We start from the raw sequence: 19037 nt of genomic DNA, 5'->3' as shown, positions 1-19037 counted from the left end.
TCCCTGCAGGTGTTAGGTTTCTCTGTAAAGCAGCCGAATGAGCATGGAAATCAGAGTGCTGTCTGTGCTCTTGATTCACTTTTCACTTTGAAGTTTCCCGAGCTCACAGGAACAAGGGCCACAAAGCCAGACTCGTGTGAGAGCTTTAGACGCCTCTCCCAGGACTGTGGCAGGACGGGGGGGCGTGAGAGGTTTGGGCAGTATTGATGGGCAAGGCTACGTGTTGTCTGGATCGCTGGCGGCCTTTGGGGGTTTTTTTGCTCTGTAGTAACACGAAAGAGAAAACGGTACGGCTCGCTTTTTAAGCGCACAATACACACTTGAGAAATTACTCGACTGGGAAGGGACGGAGCACTTAAGTAGAGAGGCAGCTATCACTGTGACTGTTTTTTCTGCCTGTGCACGATTGTGAAAATAAACAGTGACGTTCACGTTTGCTTAAGATCCCTGCAAAGGAGGTTTGGCAGGATACATCTGTAAGCACTTAGAAAAAATAAAAAACGGCTATAATACTTTAATAGAGCCATGTCGCAGAGGCTTTTAGGCACAAGGTGTTCCACTGTTGGTGTATGTCTACGTCTGTCTTTGCTGATCTCATCAAAGGGCCAAAGGGTACCAGAGAGAAGGAGGGGGAAAAAAATACTTCAAAAATAAACTTAAACTCAGGCTACACTCACAGGAAGAGTCTTTAAAAGCAGCCTTCGGGGTGCCAGCCAGGCAGATTATTTCTAACATCTAACCTGCGTTACTCAGCAGAGCTTTCTGTTTGTTCTCAGGTATCTGAATCACGTGCGGGCCGCCGTGATTCAGGACACAGCTGGAGGATACACCTCAGCTTTGGCGTGTTATCGCGCCATCCAGGACGCGTTCAGTGGGCTGTTCCCTCTGAAAGGCTGAAGAAGCTGCTCCAGTTAGAAATGTGACTGAAAAGACTTTAAATATTGCACTACTACCACTACGCTGCTGTGGGTGGGGAGTGCTCTGACTTGTATGTATGTTGTATGTAACTTTTTTTTATATTTTGTGCAAACTTGATTTTTAAATAAATGGCAATGAACACTGAGGTTTTGTCTGTTATTTTGCAGATTTATTTTAAAATGAAACGCAACCCAGAATTTAAAAAAGAAGAAGAAAATGCAAATGATTTAGTCACAAAGCCGAGCCGTTACTTCTTCAAATAAAAAATATTTAAGGACAAAAAATAAAGTCAGCTCCTATGCTGATCTTCACGGTCCTCATTGTGCCAAGTTGATATTTATCGTTACGTTGCATTTGTAGTTTCTTCACACTTCTGTCTCTTTGAGGCTGGTTCTTCAATGGGTTCTGTAGACAAACAGAAAAAAACATTATAGAAAACATCTCTGTGCCAATGTTGAAAATTAGCTCTGGAATTTCAGCACATATAACAGCGCAAACACAGGTATTCATGCTTTGTAGCTTTATTTTGTGTTATTCTAACTTAAAGAATTTACAGTATATTTACTTTGAATTGTGTCTAAATTATGGTCACAGAAATCATCCCCATGCATCCAAAATTCACACCATGGGCTAAGTAATGTTTAAGTTAAGTGGGAACTTAAAATGTTATGACAGAAAACTGAGGAAATAGTTTCATAATGAAAGACAAACATGCTTGAACTTGCTTTCCTCTTTGTTTATTTTCAATGCCTCTTCTTCCTACATTTATGGGATGTTAGGGATTTTTCCAAGAGAAAAGGCTCATTCTGCTAATTGCTATAAACTGTATATGGGTCTTTCCTCCCATCCCCTCAGAATCAGCTGGGCTCTTTTGTTGTTCTTGTGTATTTTTTTTGAAGATCTCATAAGGAGTGATTCCTTACCTGACTCTTCAGCATCACTTCCAAAGAGGACGTCTTTAGGGAGTGTGAACCTCACACACATCATATCTTTGTTGGGAGCCACGTTGCGCACAAAATGCACAGAGCATCGGTTCTTCAGAGGAAATCCGAGGCTGCGGGAAGCTCTCTCCACCACATCTGTGTCAGGGTCGTCATCTTTGGAGAAGCCGTAGCAGTGCACTGTAGGTAGGTTCTCGTCACAAGGTGGTTCCTGGTGGTGCAGGAGGCCCCTGAACGCATCCAGGAAGTCCAGAGCTAAGGCAGGCAGGTTCATCACCACATGAACGGCAGATGTTCCCCTCATCAGTGCAGGCAGCTCCTGCTTTAAAGGTCCCCGGATGAACGCCCTGCCGTCCAGATTGAAGGCTCTGACTTTGCTCTCCACCTTGTTGAGTTTGCAGTTGTGCTGCAGCCATCGGTAGGACTCTGGGTTGAGGTCGTTGGCTAAGATGCTGGCCCCTAAGCGAGCAGCTGGGATGGCGAAGGGTCCGACGCCAGCGAAGACGTCAAACACAGTGTCGCCGCGCTTGACGAGCTGCACCACCCGCTGGTGTTCTGTGCTGAGCCGAGGGTTCCAGTACACGCGAGAGAAATCGAACTCGTACGTCACCCCGTTTTCTTTCACCTGGATTGGGATCGGGACGGCAATTAGCCTGTGCACTGAACATGTGTAATAACAACAAGTGTGAAAACAGGGGGCTCTGTGGAAGTACACATACTTTGGCGACCATGTTCTCCTCTCCAGCCAGCACCTCCATCTTAAAGTTGCGGTAAGTGGAATCGATTATGTTCGTCTTATTGACCACACAGGTGACACCAGGATTTTTGTCCATGATCACCTGACCTGCAAGAGAAGGCGCAGAAAAGAAGCCTTACTGTAAAGTTGGAAATGATGGGTGATCCCAGCTGACCCACTGTTTCTGTTAGCTGTATTTAGTCAGATTTATTAGTCATCATGACATTTTAGACACAGGGCCCCTGCAGAGAGGGGTACCCACATCAGTTCAGTAGCACCAGTCTTGTTAAGTTTGGGTGACAAATTAAAGAAATAAAGTGAATAAATAAGCAGAAAGACGTGTAGATACTTCAGTTTGTAATAAAACCTCCCCCCTATCCAGGCAGCAGCCTCTCACCTATGAGGTTCTTGTACTGGAGCTGGTGGTCCCTCAGGTTCATGTGTGCGATGTGGCCCACCCGACTGAACGCAGAGGTCACATCCTGACCTTGGGGAAGGACAGCCTCCAGCACTTCTTCACTCTTCAGGTTGTCATAGGTCAGCTTCAGCTCATAGTAGTGGAGCTCCTCACTGACACTGAACGACCTCAGAGCCTCAGCTTCAGTCTCACTGAAGGAGCTCGGCGCGGAGACTCTGCGAGGGTCCAACAGGACCAAGCGAAAGTCACTACTCTGCTCCTTGTCCTGAACCACCCTGGGCACACCAGGGCGCTGGATGCTCGACTTTTTCAGGCTTTTCACTACTTTGTTTAAGACCCCAATGGGCACCCGTAGAGCCGGGACTGTAATAGTCTGTGTGAAGGCGTCTTTGTCCAGAGCGGTCATACCCCGGACCTCTGGAGGGGGTCGGTATAGTTTAGGCTCCATTATGGGCTTCACAGCCAAGCAAGGATACGCTGCAGAGCAAAAGCAGCGGTGCACAGCGGCAGGATTCAGGCTCCTTTGAGTTTGTGCAGATACAAAGATCCTGCCGAGAAACCTGCAAACATAATGACGCCGTAATAATCAGGCAGAAAAGAAAAAAAAACATTAATATTATCAGAACAAAGCTTAAAACAAAAGTATACAATTAACCACTAACGATAAACTTCAGATCCAGACAGCTCACCTCAACATCCTCCGATTACAGGCATGCTTGAACTGCGTCATAAGACGTCGACCACCGTCGAGCGGTGATTGGTCAAGCGAGCAGAGACTCGCATTGTGATTGCACGGCGTGATTTCTGACGTGTCGAACGCGACGGAAATAAGAAGCACGTGACTCAACATCAACAGTGATCAGCTGACGAGTTTAGAGGAGGAGAGTTTGAGATGGTATCGTAACTCTGCGGCTCCCCGTCTCCTCTCAAACTGCGAGGTTTTTTTTTTTTTTCGCTAATAAATTTGTTTCCCGCTTCGGTTCCCCACCTACAATGAGCATCAACAACGATGTGGACGCGGTCCGTGAACGGACCGCCCGGGACACCGAAGAGACTGCACCTCTGTTACAGGTAAAACAACAGGCGAAGTCCCAAAAGTGAAACTGCGCTGAATGACTTGCTGACCTAAAATCTACAGTCTGAGACAGAAAATAAATGTGTTTCTGTCACAAGGAAGAATTTGTGTTTTATTTAACTTCATTTATCCAAGAGACATTGTCAATCTCAGATTCAAAAATGATATTTTTTTTCAAGATAAATCTGGCGAAGGGGGTAGCAATAATTGCAACAAATCTAAAATCACAGTTCAATAAACATATTTTAAATGGTCCAAATTTAAAAAAATAAAAGTCAAACATCAACAGTGACTTTTGTGTTTAATTTAATAATAAACTGTGAATTACGGCAGTTAAAATGGCTGGTTTTTGTAGTGTTGTCAGTAAATTAGGCTGTCAAAATGTCCAGGAAAAACATCACGTGTTTGTTTTGAATTGCTTGTTCATCTGTTTTCTGCCTGTGTCAGCACTTACAGTGAAAGTACACCCAACACCAGAACCTCTCTTTCTTCTTCTTTTTTTTCCCCTCTCATGCTGATCTCTAACTTTGTTTCCTTTGGGCTTTGTCTCTTTTTTGCAAATAAATTATGTCCAAAATTGAAGTAGACAAATATATGATTTTTTTTTTTTAATATACTGGCATTATTTCAGAATTTCATTGGTTAAAAATCCAAAGGACCAGACAAGGCACAAGAGAGGTGAAGAAGAGAGTGGTTGGAGACAAATGACCAGGATGGACAGGATTAGAAATGAGTACATCACAGGGACAAAGTTTAGAGGGAGGGATAGTGGCTATATTAGACCAAGGATGTTGAAGATGGAGCTGCCAGGCAAAAGGGAAAGATGAAGATCTCAGAGGAGATTATGGTGTGAAAGAGAGGCGTGATTTAATTACATAACATGGTTTCACAGTTATGTTAAGTAAATGGTCAATTCTACTGTCAGTCCCTCATTTGAGGATGTTGTTGTGGTTATATTAAATCAGTTGTCCACATACACGCTGACAGACTGCTCAAAGCTGCTGCTGAATCCTGCAAAAACTCTGCAGAAACCAAAGTGTCTCCGTCTGCACCTCTTCAGAATGTGCAATTTTAATAGTGTTCAGGGGAAAATGGAAAAAACAACAAACCAAAATTATATTTCAGCCTTTGAACCACTTATTCTTTGATTTGATGTCAGAGACAGACTAGATTAATCTAATGTTGTTTGCTGAAGCTACTTGAAGCTAAAACAGTACACTGATAATGCCTATAAAGACTTTATTGTGACACAGAGACTATTTCAGTGCCCACTTAAGTGTTTAGAATTTTAACTTCAGGCAAAAACTTTTTGACCTCACCTGTATTACACCATTACATTAAAAATGACTGTTACAGTCATTTTTAAAACACCAGTAATGTATGTTTAGAGAGTTTAGAAGTTTTAGCGTGTCTGTCTAAAGGTAATGAGAAACTCCTAGCTTGATTTTGTTAGTTTATGTGGCTGATTTCAGTGAGCAATATAGAGGTAGAGTTCAAATCTAAGCAAGACATAGTGTGTGGTGTGTGTTGTTGATTCTGTGTTTGAGAGTATGTGAGGGTTCCCATAAATTTTTTCATCATGGTGTGAACATGCGGCTCAATCTGGACGTACACATGTTTGCAAAGTACTGAAAACAACATGTTCTCCCTCTTTTGGCTACTCTCTTTAGGGGTCACCGCAGCAGATCATTTGCCTCGGTCTCACCCTATCCTTAGCATCTTCCTCTGTCACACCAACCCTCTGCATGATCTCCTTGAATAGATCCATCAACCATCTGTGTGGTCTTTCTCTTTTCTCCTGCCTGACAGCTCCATCTTCAACATTCCTTGTCCAATATATCCACTCTCCCTCCTCTGCACGTCCAAACCAACTCAGCTTTGGCTCTCTAACTTTGTCTCCAAACATCCATCACAGTGGTTTGATTTCTTCTTGTTTTGCTTCCAGCTGTGCTGAATTGTAGCTTGTGCAAGCTGGGATAAGCTTTACCTCAATGTGCCATCGTTTACCATAAACTCCAGCTAGTTTGTATTTTTATTCATTTGGGGTCTTAGTTCACTTCCTGTCTCTCAGTACTGTAACAGGGGGAACTGCAACAGCCTGCAGGTCAATCTAAGCTTGTTGTGACACTGACACAAGAGTTGCCATTCGTTCTGTCCAGGATATCCCCCATTAGAGAGGTCAAGCAGTTTGGGCAGCTCCCCTTATCCTGAGCTCAGGCAGCTGTCCCACAGCCAGCAGCTCAAATCCCTCTCCATCCATTCCCATTTCCATTCCCTGATCCTCCATGCCACTGCAGTGCTCTTTTTATGACATCCATCATCAGCGCCAGCCAGTTGTTCTTAATACTGTCATGAGGAATCTTCCTGAGGCTCTTACAAAAATAATCAGACTTCTTTTGCTGCATCTTTTTCCTCATACTATTTATATTGTTTTTTTATATGTGCAGGGAGCTGTGCTATCCAGAGCCAGAGGTGCCTCCTTCGCCTCCTCTGTGTTTAACCTGATGAACGCAATCATGGGCAGCGGCATACTGGGTCTAGCTTATGCCATGGCTAGCACTGGAATAGTTGGGTTTTGGTAAGAGTCTTCTCGGTGCATAAGGCAGAAAAATGCATGACTTGACCCCTGGTATCCCAGAGGATATCTGGATTAGTTTGTTAGAATTCCTATAGAGCATCTAAAACGGTGTCTCCTATAGTTTGTTTTTGCAATTTGATACATGTTTGTAAAGATATGATCTTTCCAGTATCCTGTTGGTGCTGGTGTCCAGCCTGGCTGCGTACTCTATACACCTCCTGCTGAAGCTCTGTGACCAAACAGGTGGGTGGGATGCAAGGTAACACGTCTCTGTGGGTGTATCCAAGGGACTTCATCCAGAGTTGTTACATTTAAACACCCTCACTTGATTTTTTTCCCTGTTCCATTTACTTATTATTTGTATCCTCATTGTGCGAAACTTCAGATGATGTTTAAATAATATTTCACAGGAGCAAAGAGAGGAGATAAAAACCAGATAATCTCTGGATGTGGGTTATTGAGTCCCACCCATTTTTCCATGAAGAATTTTGTGATGTGATAGTCATCCTGGCATCGTTTTCATGTCTGATTCTTCTGTTTTTTCTCTTCTTCTTGGCTCTAGGTATCAATTCATATGAAGACCTCGGAGGGAAAGCCTTACGAAAACCAGGAAAAGTAAGTGTTGATTTTTGGATTGCTGCACATTTGCCCTGCCAAAAAGTTTATACAAGTTTTTCCACCGTGACCAGAGAACTTGCTCACACTGACTGTCTTTTTAGGTTCTGGTTGGAATCGCTATTCTTATCCAAAATATCGGTGGTAAGTGAGCCCCCGGTTCAATGTGCAGTTACATACATCATTTCTGACATGCTGGACAGGAACTGAATTTTGTGGGTTTTTATTGGAGAAGGGTGGTGAAGAGGGTGAGGAGTGCTGCAGGGTCAGACTATGGTCAGTTTATTTTGGAGGTAGATGGCGCCTCCTGCTGGTGCCCAAATGGCTGGGGTTTTTACAGCCACCCTCCTGTGAGGCTATTACCTCGATTCCCTGATAACCTCTGACCCTGAAGCCGCTGTCTCCTCCCCTGAGCCTGAAACATGACTTCTCCTCTAATTGATCGCTGATGGTAAACCCACTCCCACCGTCTGCGTGTGGAGTAGCCTAATGGGACCCCTCCCTTTATTACCCCCACCCCCTCACTTCTCTCTCTCTCTCTTTCTCTTACTGTCATTCCTCAGCCACAAACCGTGCTTCCCAGACAGTCGAGAGCTGAGGTGATAGCTCCTCTGCAGTCATTAGTGGCACGGCTGAGTGGATTATTGCCGTGCCCTCTGGTATGTTTGCGGTTTTCCCAGCATGGGGGCAGTATGTGTGAGAGTGTGAGAGCCAGCACTCCAGCATGCATCTGTCTATACCCCGGGCCCCTTTTATAAGAGTGCAATTAGCCTCACTCTGGGTAAACATTCATCTGCACTGCCAAAGGCTGATGGGCCAATTGACCTTAATTACTGACCAGCCCAGGGCTCTCACAGCCGGCTTCGGCCCTTGTCCTTAATGAAATGAAAGTGGCTCTGTCCTACGTTGAGCACACTCTGCCGCTATTTGCTGACCACACACAGAAGGTTTAGGTCAATTTTTCTTGAAGTTTACAAACGTACTTATTATTATAATACGTTTTCTTACCACTTGGCAGTGCTTTCTCTTCACTCAGGGTTTTTTTTTTCCTCCCTGCTTTTTTTTTTTTAAAGATGCAAATACTATCCTACCAGCAGTTTCCACAGATGTGGTGTTATACTTACAGTAACCAGCTGCATCGAACGAAACCATTGCATCATGTCTGCTGTGTGTGATCTCTGTCAGCATGTCTTTATTTGTCTGTGGCTTAAAACTATACATATAATATAAAAATTTTTCATGCTTTCTTTAAGTTGATGGATGAACTCTCCCAGGGTACGTTTTTGATTAATCCGCTAAAAAAAAAAAAAAAAAAAAAAGCTGCAGCCTCAGAGTAACATCTTATTGACAGATTTGAGCGCTTACATAAAATGTCTGCAGTTATTCTCAGAGAGGGAATGTCCGTGCGTCTGTGTGGGCCGAAGGGTTGCTGGGGGAATTTTCTTTCATAAACAAATACAGGATCTGGGGGATTAAGGCCAGGCTTATTTAACGGCAAGCGCAAGATCTGCCCTCGGGGGCAATAAGGGCCCAACTAACTCTGGCTAGTGTGGCTTCACAAATCTAAATCCCTTAACATTATCTCCCTTTATAACTGGCCACACAGTGCATCTCAATTCCAAACGTGCTCACTTCTGACGATGCTCTCTTTCCCCCTTTCTTGTTTGCCTATTTAAGTTGTTGGAGCTACTAATACTCACAAAAAGTGACCCCCAGTCCCCCTCTCTCTCTCTCTCTCTCTCTGATTGGTCGCCTGTGCATACAGGGAAGTATCCTGTTTCCTAGTGAGGTGGAGAAAGGGGGAGAAGTACCTGGATTAGCGTCAGAGATCATTATTGTTAGCATTCCTCCCCCTTCGCACTTCTTCGTCCTGGCTGCTACTCGCGGTCTCCGGCAGTTGGAAGTCCTGCATAATGTCCGCTCCTCTATGCCAAGGGCTTTGCCGGTGATCCCCTTGAGCTGCCTGCCCCACCCGTTTGCATTAGAGCCGTAGTACCCCCCCTTCCACCCTGCTATTTCCTCACACTGGAAAAACGCTCATCATCCTCACACAGCAGCTTGTGATTGCTTGTGACAGCACACATTCATCTGCTGTTTTTATGATTTAGTAGTTTGGTGTGATTATAGGCTTTTTTTTCTTTCTTTTTTTTTTAAATAAACACTCAATTTCTGAACCCTTTCTGTTCTCTCGCTTCTCAGCCATGTCATCCTATTTGTTCATCTTGAAGTCAGAGCTTCCTGCAGCCATCAGCAGCCTCCTGAGTGCAGACAGCACAGGGTGGGTATATCCAGCGCTGTGAGCTCCCTCGTTTGCCAAAAAGGAAATTCAGCTCAAAATCTGTCACAGCTGCGGGTTGAACAAAGTCATTCTTTTGAATTAGCTGCACTGAGATAAAGAATGAGTCATTCCTGTTCCCATGATGTTGGAGATTATACCTTTTGGCCTTTTTAAATAAGTCAAATTTGACACTTGTGCACCACAAAGCTACACAAACTGGAATTAGTCGGGCAATAAGAAGCGCATGAATAATGTCGGGGAAGCTCCCTCGCTAAACCAAAATACACTGCTAATGTTTTCTCTGTCTGTCGTGTAGCGTGAGGCATGCCCACAGGAAATGTATTCCCGATACGAGGGCCATTCATCACCTATCAGCAGCAGCCAGTGCCTTTCATTGGTCTGCGTGGACATGCCTGCAGAGAAGTCCTTGGCAAAGAATGTAACTTCTATCACTTTATTATTGGCCACACTGGTTTAAGCAAGAGTTGTAGCTGCTCTCAGCCCTATCCGTCAACATCTGAATCTTCCACACACAGCTGCTTTGTATTAGTGCTCTCCTTTCACCCCCACCCCCCAAAATCTCTCACACATGTTCCCCGGAATCAGACTGATACAAGGGGATATCAGTTTTGCCATTCTAATTACAGCTCACTGCTGAGGGAAACAAAACATTTCTGTTAATGAGCGGCTTTGGGATGTTAACAGACGCGCACATTCGATTCCATCAAAGCCCAAATAAATGAGTTGTTTTATATTAAAACGCGTTTCTTTTATCTGGCTCATTTATCATAATACGGCAGAGCGAAAACAAAGTCACGCTCAATCTTTTTTGCGCTGCTGCTAACAGACTGCGTGTGTCCCGCTTCTCTCATCGCGTTTAAATTCAAGGCCAAAGACACGGACAGCTGTGGATCTGGGATTGTGCGGGGCCAGATTTATGCTGATGTTCGAGATTGACTCATTGGCAGTCGTGCTCCGACTTTAACCGAGAGCTATCCTGCATCTCGTTATAGCGTGAAATGTTCCACATTTCATGGGTCTTCTAGGTATCCTGTGCCTTTACAGTAAGCCTGGAGCCTCCAGAAATCCCTTTTTTTTACAAAAATGTCTGCAGGAATGAGAGCTTTTGTTCTTTAATTTAAAGTGCTTCTTGTTGAAAAGTGCTGTGCAAATAAACCGGCCTCGCCTTAATTAAGATTGGGTCGAGTCCTTCGTGTAAACTTGGCTTGGAGCAGACCTGATTGGACCAGAGAGAGTCGAGGTCAGAGCAGAGGTCTCGCTGACATCCAGTTACAGGGCAGAAGCAGTGTAGACGCGGAGACAAATCCATCAGCGCCTATGGTAACGCCACAGCTGTGAAACTGCCAAACAGGGGTCAGTGGGTGTTGATGTTGTCAGAGCAGGTGCTGCTTGACTCTGGAAGCCCCCATAAAGAGCGGTGGAGCCAGTCCCTCACGACGCCCGCATACAACGCGCAGCAGAGAGCCGGGCAGCACCCGTCTCGACCGACCCCGACCCCGGTGGAGCCGGCATGCCTTCCACATGTGTCACCTTGAACGCCAAGCCCCCACCCCCCCTCCTCCTCCTCGTTTTACTCCCCGATCTCGAATGAACTGCCAAGGCTATCCCTCGGCAAAGGAAAATATTATTCCCCCTCTCCAAAAACCCAGCAAGTGAAATGTGGTCTCATCTGATGGAGCGACACAACGTTTGCATGTGAATTACATAATTGTTATGGTTTGCAAGAGCTAAAGCCTTTAATTCGTACCACATGATGAATCTGTCGCTCTGTATTTGAGCACGAAATGGAGACAAATTTCCAGAGCAGGCCCATCTTAAGGCATGGAAGAATACTCTCTCCTATCCCTGACCTGATGATAATACATGTGGCTTAATTCAGTGTTAACCTGTAATAGTTCATGCTCTTGCTGTTTTTATTCATTCATTCATTTATTTATTTATTTTCCAGAAATGCCTGGTATGAGGATGGCAGGCTGCTTCTGATCATAGTCACACTTTGTGTCGTTCTACCTCTGTCGTTGTTGCCTAAAATTGGTACGTTAAGCGATCCTCAAGCCTGTTATTTATTTTTTTCTTGTTTGGCTGCTTCTTACTAGATCTTTCTCTCGTCCTTACAGGCTTCCTGGGATACACTAGTAGTCTCGCCTTCTTATTCATGCTGTACTTTGCAGTTGTGGTAAGCTCTGACACGAACCTCCATACGTCCGTCTGTTTTTTTTTCAGTTTTTGACTTTATTTATTATCTCGTGTGTAGGTCGTGGTCAAGAAATGGTCCATCCCCTGCCCACTGCCCCACAATATAACGTCCCTTTCAGGTGCCTTAACGGTAAGAACAGCATTTCTTTCAGCCGTTGCACATAAATACACTTTTGAAAACAGCACAGGTCTGATGCAGTATGATCCAGAAGGTCACGGGCACGGGATTAAGAGGAAAGCCCAGGAGATTGAGTTTACTGATTGTGTCTGCACAGGCTGATGAGGACCAGAGAAGGCTGCACAGATCTGTGTATGGTAACTGATGCTGTTCCTGAAGGACAGGAAGTCCAGGCGACCTTGCCTGATCCTGGAAATCAACTCTGACCTTTACGAATTAAACAGATCATACAAAAAACCTGCCATTAGCTATATGAGAACGCTTGTTTACCTTAAGCTTGAAATTAAGCTTTACTATTTGCAGCAGCACTGCTGAACTCATCTCTTCTTAGAAATAACCGACTCGCTTTTCTCTCCTTGTTTCTCCAGATATCAAATTCCTCTGACTCAGAGTGTTCTCCAAAACTGTTCGTCATCTCTAGTAAGGTACGTATAGGAAACCAGCGTTTTTCCTCGGCAGTGAACACGCGGAGGCTTTGAGGTGGCAGTGAGAAGCTGTTAAACGTAGATCTGCTGCAGCTGCTCCACTGTGTTGACAGGTCACACTCTCACCTGTGAAGTGTAACCTGTACGTGTGGAACTCAAGCACACTATGCAGCTGACATGTGACACCGATTTACACTTTCTCCACCGTTTCCTGTAATGTGCTCACACGGCACTATAGATGTATACTTACTCGTAGTATAAGATGCATTTAGAAAGTTCACACCTTTCGATTTGCATCCTCACTCTTAGCAGCCCAAGCAGTAATTACTACTATGAGGACCATACCTTGACCCACCTGCCTCCTCCCTCCAGTGTAACTGAGTAGGTTGTTAATTTGTTAATGACGGCTGTGCTCTGACTGGTGTGTGTGTGTATGTGTTGCAGAGTGCCTACGCCATCCCCACCATGGCCTTCTCCTTTCTGTGCCACACGGCTGTCCTGCCGATCTACTGCGAACTGGATCGGTCAGCTTCACGTTTATTTCTACTATTTTTGCCTGTTTTCTGTCATATGCATACGGTTACAGCGGTGGCTGCTTATATTAAACACGGCAAAGTTTCAAGTAATGAGGTTAGAGCATGCGTGAGTCAGAAGCTCAGGGGCTACACCAAGGCCCAGGATAGGATAATAAGATAAATTATAATTGTTATGTATCATTTAAAGCTATTCTAAGTCTATGAATAAAATATGGAGCTGGAAATGAGCATAATAGGTGCTTGTCATGTCTGTGCATTATTATCGCTTTGTCTTTCAGACCTACCAAAGCCAGGATGCAGAAGGTCACGAATATCGGCATCAGCCTCAGCTTCTTGCTGTACTTTATTTCTGCGCTGTTTGGCTACCTCACCTTCTACAGTAAGTCTGCAGGGACACTTTCATTCAAAGGAAAGCATTGTTCCTTCACCGTTTTCATCTTCTAACTTTTAGCTCACGTGGAATCCGAGCTGCTCCTCAGTTATGATGCATACTTGCCCCGGGACATCATGGTGATAACGGTTCGATTGGCCATCCTCCTGTCTGTGCTGCTGACTGTGCCACTTATACACTTCCCTGTGAGTAGACCCGCTTCATTATAATAATAACGATGCTTTTTCACACAGGTTTGTTTAGTGCTTCTTCTTTTTTCTTTTTTTATTCAAACTGTAAAATTGAAGAACTGAACTGAAAATACTTGAAGGCTTTGTTGATCATTTTTGTCTTGTTATTGTGATCAAGATGGTTTTATTTTTCAGTTCCACCTTTTTACTTTTTAACTTTATCAATTTAAATTTATTGTCGCCTAGAAAATTCATCTGGCTCTGTTACTGTGTTACAGCTGCTGAAAAAGCAGATTACTTCACTTTCCTTCTTTCTGATTTAAGACATTTAGTTACAATAACACTTGAGTGCTTTCAGCTTGAATGAGTATTGTCTGTGTCTGTGTGCTTGCTGCAGGCCCGTAAAGCTGCAATTTTGATGCTTTTCGGGGGGCGTGCCTTTTCTTGGCTGATCCACATCGCTGCAACTCTAACCATCCTGTGTGTGGTGCTGATACTCGCCATCTTTGTGCCTGATATCAGAAATGTGTTTGGAGTAGTAGGTATGTGGTACTTTGAAAATACTTTTAACATATGGAGGGGGGGGGGGTATCAATAGATATTATGTTGTTCATAAATTATAGATATATTTTTATTTCCTTACCTGTAACCTTTTAAATATGAACAGGCATTATAAGCTGCCAATATCCCAGTAGCCCACAGTTATTGATTGTACTGGCTAGAACTGCAGTATCTACTCATACATAATTAATGGCTGGAGTCCTGCTCAAACAGTTTATAAATCTCCTATCATGAGCCTTTCCTGTTTGTTCCTCAGGATCAACAACATCCAGCTGCCTCTTATTTGTTTTTCCGGGCATCTTCTACCTCAAAATCAGCAGGCAGCCCCTCAGGTCCTTCGACTCTGTTGGGGTAAATGAGCTCTTCCGTAAATAGAAGATCTGGCGATGAAGTTGCATACATTATATTTTGAGGTAATCTGGTAATTTTTTCGCTTTTTTTTTTTCTTCTCTCCCCTTCAGGCTGCACTACTCGTGGTTTTTGGAGTGATTATGGGAGTCATCAGTTTCTGTGTTATCGTCATCACATGGGCAAAGAGCTCCTAGCCCCCTTCTGGTCTCCTCCCCCAGACCAACGACAAAACCAAAGAAAAGGAAGCGTGCACCAAACAAACTGAAAGTTGAATAAATAAAGGGAACAGCATCGCCCCCAGGCATTTTATTTATGATAAAATTATTCTACATTTGTTTTTTTCATGTTCTTTCTAAGTCAGGGACCAATCTCAGCTCAGTGTTTACATCTCCTGTACTGTACTGACTTTTGTACTGTACCAAATTCAGGGCAAGCCTTGGTTTTTGTTTTTTCAAATCTGATGTGTGGGTTTGTGATACAAAGCTGTAAATTTACTTTAATGTGCTTGTTTTTTCATTTCTACTTGTTCTGTGTTTGCGATTTTTGCACTTTATGTAAATTATTGACCACCTGATGAAGTCTACATCGAAGTTTACTGCTTTCCTAAATTTTGTACGTGACACTATATGTATTTGTAAACACAATGGAAAGGTTTTATGAATCACATTTATTGTTTTGGCATTTGTTTTGAGTGTCTTTGAGCTTTTTGCCAGTGACAGTCTAAAATCAGGTAAAACTATTTCTGCTACATCGTCTGCTGCAGTGAATGTGATAAAACCGGTGATCAGTTTGTTGGTTCATTATGGCGCGCGCCACGTGGGCCTAATTTAAAATGATGTGTTAGATTGTATCAAATTGCAAGCACTTGATAAAAGAGACATTGTTTATGTAATGACATGTCAGTTTTGCTCTTTTTAACCACTAAAATGTCTTTATCGTTATTCTGGAAAGCTCATCAGTCAAAACATGTCTGCTTGTTTGACTGGCAGGCACACTGCTGACGCTGAGGCCCCGCTCCTCAGTTGTACTGTGGTTTTCAGCCTGTAGCTAATGAAAGCCACATGCTCTGTACGTTTCTAATCATGATGCTGTTTAGATTGTCTTCATGCTGCCTCTGGAACCTACGGCCACCCGACTGCTGCTTTTAATCTGAGGAATTAGGCAGGCTGGCCCCCGACATCCCTGCAAGAAAGCAGCGGCTGCAGGATTTTCACGCCACCCTTTTTTCTTTTTTTTAAAGAAGGTTCAGTAATGCAGGGAATATCCCCCTGCTTCGATCCACCCCTCTTAAGGACACTCCCAGAAATAAAGGGCACCACAGCTGAATATATATATTTGGTTGTCATGAGGGGTAGAAGCAACGAAGTATGACAGCAGAAAAAAATACTGAAGTACATTTTTTCCAAATAATTGTAATAATTTTGGGCTTGAAGGAATAATTTAAGGAAATGCCAGTGAGAAAAGTAAAAGTAGCTATAAATGTAGTAGGAAAACAACAGTGTTTCTGACAAATAGGAACAGAAATTAAGAATCCTGACCCTGCCCTGCACCGGATCATTCACAAACCTCTATACTAAACGCAAAAGCAGAGCAAGATTGCCACCTAGTGTCAGACTGTGTTCACACCAGTCCAGGTCAGCACCATCTCACAGAAACTCAGGCGTCCTATGTTTTATCAAAACCTAACTAGGTGAAGATAACCACATGCTCAGATATTTTTCCAGGTTTTTAATGAGTTGGAAATACGCATGTTAACTCAAACCAGAGCTGGGGTTTTTTTGTTTTTTTTTAATGGAGATCTGACTGGGTCCCGAGTCCTCGGGCCCAGAGGTGGGAGTGTTTTTGTTTAGTTAAACTCACTCACACCCTGGGCCCATGTCCAGCAGTATGACAACACCATCTCCCAGGGTTAAAGGATGGAATGAGCCAGCAGAGGAGCGATGGTGGGCCGGAATTAAGCCCCTGCTGGCAGCCGCCACTTTTGTATTGTTTCAAGAGGTGTCGGCTGTGTTCTTTGAAAATCATTTTCTGTTGTTGGAAATCAGGAGAAGGGCTGGCTTTGAACCTGGTGTCCTCACTTTGACCTTCAGCCTGTTTGCCCATCCTGTGTGTGAAAACAGGCTGGGAACCACTGGATTAGATCTGCAGAAAGTATCATCTAGGTTTCTACAGGTGGCTGGAGACGGTTATCAGTGTGTCTTTTGTCCTCTCTCCCTCCCCTCACCCCACCTGGTCACGGCAGATAGTTCCCCCTCCCTAAGCCTGTTTCCGCCATTTTTTTCCTGTAAAAAGGGAGTTTTTCCTTCCCTTTGTTGCCAAGTGCTTGGTCACAGGGAGTCGTCTCATTGTTGGAGTTTTCTCTGCGTTATTGTCGGGTCTTTACCTTACAACACAAAGCAACTTGAGGTGATTGTTGTGATTTGGTGCCTTTATAAATCAAATTTAATTGAATTTTCTGTTGTGGTGGACATCAGAAACTGAAAATCCCAGCACGGACAACATCTGCTTTCTGTTTACCCGCATAATCTTGTTCAACAGGCATTCCTGGCTGAAAGGTGCTTCACATGAGCTTTTTTCAATGCCGGTTGGCATGATGAGTGGCTGTCCTTGTTAGTCACGGTGGGGACTGCAACTCAGAAGAGACGCCATCAATACGCAAGTGTCATCACTGATGAAGTGCTCTCCATTTATTTATTTTTTTCCTCTTTCCTCCCATTCTCTCTGTTCCCTCCATCTACATTCACTCCATGCCGCTTTTCTGCTTTTAATCAATTTCCATGCTCTATCAGTAAACATGTTCTTTGTGTCACAGTAAGAGCATTCCTCACTCTGAGCACTCTTTCTGAAACAGCACATGCTTTGGTCATAGATAGGAGAATGTGACCCATTTATACTCTTTATTTCTTTATGATTTTTTAAAAATATCATATTGCTTAAATAAGGCCTCAAAGTAGGAGAAAAACATGATTAGAGATCTTTATATGTGACATGGTGCAGTTTGACAACATCATCTGCTCCTGCTTTTCAGCTAGCGTGCTTCAGACAAGCCCGTGCTGCATTTGTAGATGAGCGATGTCCTTCAGCCCTTTCACTGTGGGAGTCCCCAAAGCTGCGTATTAACTGAAAATCACTGTGTGCAGCAAACTCGCCACTTTCTTGAATAAAGGGGAAGAACTGACTGTGACACACGTCACCTGCCAGTTCACAATAAGGGCCAACACAATAGCGAGAACACAATGACTAAAAAATAATCTTGACTCCAAGATTGCAGACCCTATATAGTCCTCAAGACACAATACACCTCTGTGGCAGAGCCGTATGTTTTCAGGACTGGAATCAAGGTCAAGAGTGAAAGAAGCCTTTTTATAAATAAACAAGGGAAGTTTTACAAGGAAAAGCTTTGTAGTGGTTTGTCAATTTGGCATGTAACGACCAGAGGTTGAGGAGTAAGGAAGAGTGCCGATGGAGGCCCAGTGGTCAGCAGCGCAGTGTGGGATTCTGTTTTTTTTGGTTGGGAGCAGGGGTTAGTTTGTGTCCCTGCAATCCCATCAACCCTGCGCTGAGCCTTTAATGCGGCCCTGACGCCTTTCTGGCGCAGGGGCCACGCTGCCTCACATCTGGAGCCAATTACCCTGGAGGGGCTGTGACAGAGCCCCCACCATCCTCTACTCTCTGCTCCTCTGTCCAAAGCAGCTCAGACCACTCTCACAGTTGCATTCTTCCAGTTTTCACAACATCATGCTTTATTTGTCAGTCCTCTTCCTCTTTTTTTAAAAAAATTTGAAAACCACAACCTATTCTACACTCAGAATCCCCCCCCCCCCTTCTAATAAGCTGATAAAGAAGAATAACAGGGTGTGTTTGTGGGCAAAGGGCTTAAGAGAGCACTACGTAATGTCAGAGTCTCCTGTTTGAGTCCAGCTGTGGATTTTTGTTACGTCTTCTCAGGCAAATTTGAAAAAGTTCAAAACCCCTACTTAAAAAAAATTTGTAATATAATACGCCAACTTATTTAGTTTCTTTTGCTACATTGTGGTACAATTTCAGCAGATTCAGGCCATCCTATTTTCTGTGGTAGAGCGCTGGCAGTAAACACCATTTTTCAATAAAGCATGTTTAGTACCAAATGAGCTTTAACATGTGTGATTTATAGAGTGCCTCTGCTTTCATGCAAGAGAACCGGTGTGTGTGTGTGTGTGTGTGTGTGTGTGTGTGTGTGTGTGTGTGTGTGTGTGTGTGTGTGTATAGTTAAACACACAGCCTTACCTGAGGAGAAGCTGGGGTCTTGTGACTGGACTGTAGCACGGGGTTTAGTCCTGGTGCTCGGACTCAATGACTGATGAGGGTAATTGAGTTTGTGGTGGTGCAGCAGGCGTGTTAGGGGTGTAGACTGGCCCCATAGGATTTCTCTCACTGGGTCACAAGAGCTGGGAATGGGCTTCACCATATCTGGACCATACTCTTGTTAGTTCCCACCCCATAGTTTGGCACCAATGCTATGGTTCATTAGCTACAGCTATAGGGTGTACCTGGGCAGAGAGCCAGGGGATTGAGCTGTCCTGGGTTACACAGACATAAATTGGGAGTTTAGACTGTGAAGCAAATGTGGAAACTCTACAGGTGGCTGAAATTAAGCCATATACACAGAA

At 44.0% G+C, this 19037-nt stretch overlaps 3 protein-coding genes across 3 annotated transcripts in view; 2 read left to right on the top strand and 1 right to left on the bottom strand.

Moving 5' to 3' along the window:
- mnat1 (MNAT1 component of CDK activating kinase) overlaps window positions 1-1063 on the top strand; it is a 31542-nt gene extending 30479 nt beyond the window's left edge. The window contains exon 8 of the mRNA XM_031758366.2: window positions 777-1063. Within this exon, the coding sequence (XP_031614226.1) occupies window positions 777-897 (121 nt within the window). The 3' untranslated portion in view covers window positions 898-1063. The remainder of the gene's footprint in view (window positions 1-776) is intronic.
- A 2-nt stretch (window positions 1064-1065) lies between these two features.
- On the bottom strand, window positions 1066-3818 carry trmt5 (tRNA methyltransferase 5). Its single transcript, XM_031758319.2, has 5 exons — window positions 3703-3818; window positions 2993-3573; window positions 2579-2703; window positions 1842-2484; window positions 1066-1323 (listed from the first exon to the last, which is right to left on the bottom strand). The coding sequence occupies exons 1-5, from the start codon at window positions 3741-3743 to the stop codon at window positions 1262-1264; spliced, it is 1452 nt and encodes a 483-aa protein (XP_031614179.2). The 5' UTR covers window positions 3744-3818; the 3' UTR covers window positions 1066-1261.
- Window positions 3819-3852: 34 nt separating this feature from the next.
- slc38a6 (solute carrier family 38 member 6) lies at window positions 3853-15329 on the top strand. The gene is made up of 16 exons (XM_031758320.2): window positions 3853-4084; window positions 6536-6666; window positions 6836-6909; window positions 7229-7281; window positions 7386-7425; window positions 9481-9559; window positions 11529-11614; window positions 11698-11756; window positions 11835-11906; window positions 12323-12379; window positions 12824-12903; window positions 13194-13294; window positions 13367-13491; window positions 13874-14018; window positions 14294-14388; window positions 14499-15329. Exons 1-16 carry the CDS (start codon window positions 4007-4009, stop codon window positions 14580-14582), a joined length of 1359 nt encoding a protein of 452 aa, XP_031614180.2. The 5' UTR covers window positions 3853-4006; the 3' UTR covers window positions 14583-15329.
- Window positions 15330-19037: the final 3708 nt, after the last annotated feature.

This window comes from Oreochromis aureus, linkage group 19 (genome assembly GCF_013358895.1).
Source record: "Oreochromis aureus strain Israel breed Guangdong linkage group 19, ZZ_aureus, whole genome shotgun sequence".
In the NCBI taxonomy this organism is placed as follows: Eukaryota; Metazoa; Chordata; class Actinopteri; order Cichliformes; family Cichlidae; genus Oreochromis; species Oreochromis aureus.
Note: the sequence above shows the minus strand (reverse complement) of the source record. Positions and strands in the feature narration are given on the sequence as shown.

Excerpts from the sequence above, each read along its gene's own strand:
- trmt5 (XM_031758319.2), bottom strand. The coding sequence starts at position 3,743 with ATGACGCAGTTCAAGCATGCCTGTAATCGGAGGATGTTGAG. Across the intron at positions 3,574-3,702 it reads TGTAATCGGAGGATGTTGAG|GTTTCTCGGCAGGATCTTTG; the intron begins GTGAGCTGTCTG and ends TTATGTTTGCAG. Across the intron at positions 2,485-2,578 it reads AGGAGAACATGGTCGCCAAA|GTGAAAGAAAACGGGGTGAC; the intron begins GTATGTGTACTT and ends ATCCCAATCCAG.
- slc38a6 (XM_031758320.2), top strand. The coding sequence starts at position 4,007 with ATGAGCATCAACAACGATGTGGACGCGGTCCGTGAACGGACCGCCCGG. Across the intron at positions 11,615-11,697 it reads GTCGTTGTTGCCTAAAATTG|GCTTCCTGGGATACACTAGT; the intron begins GTACGTTAAGCG and ends TCGTCCTTACAG. Across the intron at positions 13,492-13,873 it reads TGCCACTTATACACTTCCCT|GCCCGTAAAGCTGCAATTTT; the intron begins GTGAGTAGACCC and ends TGCTTGCTGCAG.